The following is a 7,621-nucleotide window of genomic DNA, read 5'->3' on the forward strand; positions in this document are numbered from 1 at the left end:
TATTCACTGAAGCCACAGCTAAGTTTAGGAGACTTTTCAGAGTTGCTTAGAATTATCTTGTGAATCTGTAGTACAAAGAATATTGTGATTTTTGCTGTTAAGGAATTCTATACATGCACTTAAAAGTAAAGACTATATTATTTAATTCCAAGTGTATACATACATATAACTATATATGTGTGTGTGTATTTATTCATTGTGTAAAATACGCAAGTCATATTTTTACAAGTATATTTTATTTTTTCCCAAACAGATTAATAATCAGGTCCTTTACGGGAGAAGTCATCAAAATGCATCTGCCATTATTAAGACTGCCCCCTCCAGGGTCAAACTGGTTTTCATTAGGTAAGATAAATGGGTTCTCTAAATATACACTTTCCTCTGCAGAGACTATTATTGGCATAAGACTATTTTATCTTTGTTTTGTCTAACAAAGTCACTGTATTCTACGCTTTCCTTTTCTGTCGCTTTAAGAAAACCGTGGACTGTTTGAACGCTAAGATTTTTTTCTTGTTTTTTCATGTTTCACAAGATGGAATTGGTAGTCTAGTTTACTGTTGTTTATATTTCAACAAGTATCTGTATGGTGAATCTTACTTTTCTGTAGAGATGTAATGGAGCCCTTTCACTTTTTCATCATGGTTTTGTCTTTATGAGAGAACCAACAGTTAGAGAACATAGGAAAGTAGAGGAGCTCCTTACAGCAGTGCCGGTGAGAGCTGTGGGTATATTGAGGTATTAGAGCACTCTTGCTAGATCTTGGCTTCATCCCCAGCACCAGATATGGTAGTGTGTGCCTATAATCCCAGCAATTGGCAGAGATTGGAGGGGGTCAGAAGTTCAAGGTCGTACTTGTGTACATAGAGAGTTGGAGGCCATCCTGCTTCATGAGACATTCTCATTAAGGAAAAAAGTACTGGTGAGAAATGTAGCCTAGGAAAGTCAGCTCTGCGGAGTTTGGGATTCCACATGCAGCCCACCTCACCAACTGGCTCCTACAATGCTTGCCAGCAAGAGTAGGGAGTCTGTACATCTGCAGCTTTCTATATCAGTAAGAGATGAGGTTGTTTAAGTCTCTGCTATTTAACTCAAATGAAAGTTAAGTTTAAATAATTTGTAGATGGTGTAAGTAACCATGTTTGGTAAGTATTTCCTCTATGCTTCCATTACCATTTTTAAAATGGACACCGTGAAGCATCTACTTCCTTCATTGTTTTGTTTCAAAACTTTAAAATGACAGGCTGGAGAGATGTCTCAATGGTTCAGAGCACTGGCTGCTCTTGCAAAGGACACAGATTCAATTCCCACCATCCATGGTAATTTACAACCACCTGTAGCTCCAGTTCCAGGACATCCAGTTCCCCCTTCCTGACTTCCTTGGGCATCAGGTGTGAAGAAGGTACATATAACAGACAGACAGGACACTTGTGCACATAATATGAAATAAATAAGCCAGAAATTTTGAAAAAGTCAATATGGGCTGGGAATGAAGCTCAGTGGTAGAACACTTGCCTAGAATACTCAAGGCCCAGAGTTTCATCCCCAGCACTGTAAAACAAACAAATAAAATAGTCAACACAATGAGAAACATAGGATAAGGGCTGAAAGAATGTTCACTCCCTTTCTAAGATGAAGATGATTGTTATTTTTCCCTTTGTCACTAATTACCATCAGCGAGACCTCTCCATTGCTGGGAACACTGGCATTCGAGGGTAGTTTTGTTCCCAGGTTGGGCAGTGGTGCAACTGAACACCCTTCCCCCACCACCTTTCAGCCCTACCTTGTACTGGTTCCTGATGCAGCCCTCCAGCTGCATCGTTTTTCCTCCCTAATAGTTCTTTCTTCCTGTCTAGTTTTTTTGTTCTGGCTTCCGAAGGGGGAGATCTTCTTGTGCTTCTGTGTATTAAGCCAACTGCTGGGGCTTCCTCAGCTGCATCCTCTTTAGGGTTTCCTTGTTCTCCTGGTTGTCAGGAGTGTCAGATGAATTTGCTTATGGTAACTTGAGCAGATTTGAAGCAAACTCAGTCACTGAAAAGGCTAAGATGTGCATTGAGAGAAAGCCACACAAGTCACAGGTTCAGACTTGACTGCATGCAAAGCTGTGTGAGAATTAAACAGATGTGTACCTGCTGTGGTCTTGGTGTCGTCGTATGTCCCACAGGGTTCATGTGTTGTAAAGTTTGATTTCCCATGTTGTCATCTAAAGAGTGGGACCTTTGAGAGAGGGATTTAAAGGTTGGTCAATCACTGGGTACTGCCCTTAGAAGATTAAGGCACTTCTCACGGATTTGGAGTTAGTTTTCTTAAATTGAGTTCTAGCTTTAGGAATAGAGAGATAGTTCAGGGCGGTATTTCCCTTCCAGGGAACCTGAGTTTGGTTCCCAATACCCATACCTGGTCATTCACAACCAGCTGTGGTTTCAGCACCAGGGAGATCGGATGCCTCTGGGTATCTGTATTCATGTATACACACGCACCATTAAAATATAATTAAAAAAAATTTTTTTAAAAAAAGATGCACTTGGGCCGGGCAGTGATGGCACATGCCTTTAATCCCAGCACTTGGGAGGCAGAGGCAGGAGGATCTCTGTGAGTTCGAGGCCAGCCGGGTCTACAAAGTGAGTTCCAGGAAAGGCGCAAAACTACACAGAGAAACCCTATCTCGAAAAACAAAACAAAACCAAAAAAAGATGCACTTGGGATGGAGTTGTAGCAGAGTAGAGGGCTTGCCTCCCATGCATGAGGCTCGAAGTTCCATCCTCAGCACCACAAAGAGATTGAAGCAGACAAAGAGAACAAATGAGCCTGATCCCAGGATCACTCTCTGCCTTCCTGGCTTCTCATGATGACTCTCCCTCTCTTACATACTGTCCCAGTGACGTCACCCTCACCACAGCTTACACAATGCTCAGCCTTTGAAAACACGAGCTAGCCCTCATCAGAGAAGCTGCTTCGTGTAGTAGATGGGAACTAACGTAACAATCCACAAACTGAGCAATGTGCAGAGAGTGCAAGACTGGAGCACTCTGTTGTAAGTGGGATGTGTTCATCAAAGTCCTCCCTCAAGACTCAGGGATCCGTGCAGAAGAAGACTTGGAAGGATTGTAAGAGCCAGGCAATGGATGACTCCAAGCAAGCAGTGTCTTCTAGACACAGGAGGATTGATACACACATGAACTCAGAGTGACTGACAGCATACGCAGTGTCTGCACAAGTTCAAGCCAGATGGCATCCCAGCACTGGGAAGAGGAAGTGGTCATGCGCTGCCATGCGCTCCCACCCCTAGCCAAGAAGCTATCTGCAATTGACACCCACTGGCAGAAGAAAAATCAGTTTTCTCTAATAAAATATCATTGGGTATATTAACCACACTTCAGAGAAGACCCCATGCCCAGGAGTAGTTAGACCAACACAAAATGATCTCAATGTATTTTTTTTTTAACTTGTCTGCTTTTGCTTTCTTTGAGCATTTTTTTTTTTTTTGTCTTATTGGTCTTTTGCTTACTTATTTCCATTTAGAGCATGACGTTTCTTGTTTTTTGCTTATGTTTATGTTTGTTTGCTTGTTTTTAAAGAGAAAGAGGAAAAGAACATGAATTTGTATGGACAGGGAGGATCTGGTAGTAATTGAGGAAAGAGAAAGCATAATCAAAATACATTACATGAAAAAAATACTTTTCAATTTAAAAAAAGCCATGAGATAAACAAGTATCTTTATAAGCTACCCAGCCTTAGGGACTCTATTTCTAGTAGATATATGTTTGAATTTGTATTGTATTATAGCAGTAAACACTTGGCTTTCTTTGGTCAGTGCATGGCATTGGCTGCAGGTACAAGTGCTGTTATTAACATTGCCTTTACTGCTTCAGCGTGGGTGGGGCCTTGCTTGCTAATGCTTGGCCTCCTGTCTTAATGAAGCAGAAAGGAAACTGAGTAGAGTCCAAAGGAAATCATTTCATGTAGTAAAGGAATTGGGAGCCAGAACCTCCTCCTCCTGTAAAGAAAGTCAAGCAATGTGAAGTTGACCATAGGGGACAGAGCTGCCTAGAATCTCAGGAGCAATGAGGACCTGTCAGCTCAGTTTTCAGATCATTTCAAGTTTTTGTTCTTTTGTCTGGTTGTTGTGTTTTGTTTAGAGCAGGGTAAATCAAATGAGAATTTGCTTGTTACGTTAATGGTGTACAAGATTGAGGAGGCTACTAAGTGTTTATTTGCTAATGTGATACTAAGCAATTTATAAGCTATCAATGTTCACTGAAAAGGTTTAATCTGATGAGGAATTGTTGTGTTCCTTTGAGGCTGCTGCTAAGATAAATACTGTAAACTGGGTGGCTTATAAACTACAGAGATTTAGTTCCTCAAGTCCTGACAGCTGAGGTCAAGGTGCCAGCTGTTTTGGTGTCTGGTAAGGGCCTGTTTCCTGTCTCTTCTAGTTCTTTACATGTCAAAGCAGCTTCCTCATGTCTGTTTTATAACAGCAAGAATCCCAAGAGAGCTCTGCCTCCAGAGCAGATCTCCTCAGAAGGCCCCCCAACTAACATCATCACCTTAGTAATTAAGTAATTACTTAGTAATTAAGTAATTCAGACCATAGCATGTACTGCTCTTGCAAAGTCCTTAAATTATATAAAGCCCAGCATCTGATGGACATTCAAAAAATGTTATTGAATGACTCTCTTTTAAACTGCCACAGAGCAGTTCTAGATTCCTCTGTAAAGTAAAAATGATAGTAACTTACTATTGTGTGGATTTAAATATATATTATGTATGTGTGTAATTCAAAATTCTTTCTGAGTCTAGCTTTTTACCATTTCCCAAACTAGTAAGTTTGAAAGATGTTTCTATATTTTTGTAGAAAAAAAAAGGGATTAGCAGGGTAGCTGAGTGGTTGAGAGCTTGCCCAGCATGTATGTGCAGGTCCCTGGTTTCAACATAAACAGTGCCAAAAGTAAAAACAACAAAACAAAAGAATAGGTCCATAGGAGGAACAAAGTTGTAGAAATGATTCTGTACAGTTGCTTGTATCCACATTGAAAGTTACAGGAAAATGAGCTTCAACTGAATCAGGAGAGATGTGCATTGTGCTGACAGCCAGGCTTTATGGGACCGAGATGAGATGTATCTGGTATTTTATGTGCAGACAATGAATTAAGCCCCGCTTGCCCAAATGGAAGGAACTATTGCCCTGAGAATGCTTATTTAGAAAGAGGAATCCTCCTCCCTCCCCCAGTTTCTGGATGAAAATTTAAAGAAGAAACCTCGGGTCCAACACCCCAGGACTTGGAATCCAGCTATTTATGCCTCAACTGTGTGGGCTTAGTCAGTTTCCTGGTCTAATGTGGGGATGAGTGCCTGGCCATATGGACCCAGCAGTGTCTGCTGCTGGGGGACAGCTGTGAATATGGCAGGAAATGCTGAGAAGGAAGGGAGAAGGGAGGTTAAAAAAAAAAAGAGAGGAAACGGCACAAAAACATGCAGAAAATTCACTCTCTCGTCTATGTTCTAATTTCAGGATGTTGTGTGTGTGTGTGTGTGTGTGTGTGTGTGTGTGTGTGTGTGTGTCTGTGTGTGTGTCTGTGTCTGTGTCTGTGTGTGTGTGTCTGTGTGTCTGTGTCTGTGTGTGTCTGTGTGTGTGTGGTGTGTTTGCACGTGAGCACACAGGTACACATGCATGAATGTTCATGTGTGTATTTGGGGGGTTTATAGGTAGTTCATCTTCTATAGCATGAGTGTGGAGGTCAGAAAGCAACTTGTGAGGTCAGTTCTCTGCTCCCACCTTGTAGGTCTCATCATGGAATGGGGGTTGTCAGGTTTGCTGACAAGCTCTTCTTGTGCTGCCCCAGGTTTGATACTGTTACAGAAAGCAAATCTGTGCTATAAGAATCTTTCATTACATCATAATGAATAAGCACTAGTTTTTGGGTCACCAACCAGCTCCCAAATCATGACACAGAGACTTATTAGTTATGCCGAGCTTAGGCTCATTTCTAGCTAGGTTTTTTTTGTTTTGTTTTTCGAGACAGGGTTTCTCTGTGTAGCTTTGGTGCCTTTCCGGGAACTCGCTCTGTAGCCCAGGCTGGCCTCAAACTCACAGAGATTTGCCTGGCTCTGCCTCCCATGTGCTGGGATTAAAGGCGTGAACCATTACCACCGGCCTAGCTAGCTCTTTTAACTTAACCTGTTTCTCTTTATCTTTGTTTTGCCTCAGGGCTTTTACGTTATCTTTCTGTATGTCTTCCTTTCCTGCTGTCTCTCTGTCTGACTGTCTGTCAGCTGCCTGGCTTCTGGCCCCAAGAGTCTCCCTCAGTCTCTCCTCTCTCCTTCTTCCTCTCATTCACTCGAGCCTATATTTCTCCTCCTGTTTATTTTCTGTGCCTGCTAGCTCCACCTATCCATGGTCTGCCTAGCTATTGGTCATTGAACTTTTTTATTAGACCAATCAGATGCCTTAGGCAGGCAAGGTGAAACAGCAACACATTTTTCTATAATTAAACAAATGCAGCAGAAACAAATGTAGCACATCTGTACATCATTAAATAAATGCATCAGAAACAAGTATAACACACCTTTACACAGTTAAAGTAATATTACACAGAATAAACAAATGTAACATTTTCACATAGTTAAATATTCCAAAACAAGGAACAGTATGCAAAACCAATTCCTGGAAATGTTATTAAAAGGGATCAAATCCCCATCATTAGCTTATTTTAAGTGAGGTTCGCACATTATTAATAACAAGGAGTAGAATAACTTTGATAAGGAATGTGCAGAGAAACACCTAACACAGTGAATCCCCATGTCAGTGAAATATATCGGTTTTCCTTAGGTAAGTAACATCAAATCATGTCACTGTTTGAAGCACATGTTTTGTTTCTCATCAGATTTGTACAGGACAAATGGAGATCACTGATGGATTTGCAGTGATTGTCACTAGAGCACTGGGTAGAGGGCTGTCATGTTCATGTACTCTGTCTATCACCTGTTCTGGCCTCTGGAACACAAGTGGTGGAGTTGTTTCAAGTTTGTACCTACGTGTGCTCATGTGGCTAACGCAGGAGGTTAGTGTCCATCTATCCACAGTGGCTGAACATCATAGGTGCTGGCCAGCATCTCATGCTCATGATTGCCTAACTCATCACTCACATACATATGTCTTTCAGTCTCTCATACATTGCCACTTTCTGACTATAAGAACCCTGATTTTGCCCATTTGGGAAGCAGATTCTGAATGAACTAAAAGTTGATTTGTTATGAAATTTCAGCAAGTTAACTCTTGAATCATCTCAGCACCAGTGATGTGATTAAACTCCATATCATTTGTACTGGGTTATGTTATTTTAAAAATGCATTTATATATACTGTATTTTCTGTGGTTGATACTTCTATTTGGAAACAGTTACTCTCTTGGTTAAAATTACTAATTTTCTAAGCCTTTCCATTATACAGAAATTATTGGCTTTTATACTTTGGTGACTCTTTTTTAAATTTATTGACCATTGCAATAAAATGAGAACTGGTCATAAGTTGTAGGATATAATTAGCACTCAGGAAAAAATACTGTTAAAATGTGCTACAAGTAATGTTTTAGTTAACTAACAAAGACTATTGGGGTCTGGCT

General features: G+C 40.8%; 1 protein-coding gene across 2 annotated transcripts in view; it reads left to right on the forward strand.

Annotated features, from left to right (window-relative positions):
• Patj (PATJ crumbs cell polarity complex component) overlaps positions 1-7,621 on the forward strand; it is a 325,946-nt gene that overhangs the window by 195,292 nt on the left and 123,033 nt on the right. For both annotated transcript variants that reach the window (XM_036177074.1, XM_036177075.1), the window contains one exon: positions 254-345. In XM_036177074.1, coding sequence (XP_036032967.1) covers positions 254-345 — 92 coding nt within the window. The remainder of the gene's footprint in view (positions 1-253; positions 346-7,621) is intronic.

The sequence above is a fragment of the Onychomys torridus genome, chromosome 2 (genome assembly GCF_903995425.1).
Source record: "Onychomys torridus chromosome 2, mOncTor1.1, whole genome shotgun sequence".
In the NCBI taxonomy this organism is placed as follows: Eukaryota; Metazoa; Chordata; class Mammalia; order Rodentia; family Cricetidae; genus Onychomys; species Onychomys torridus.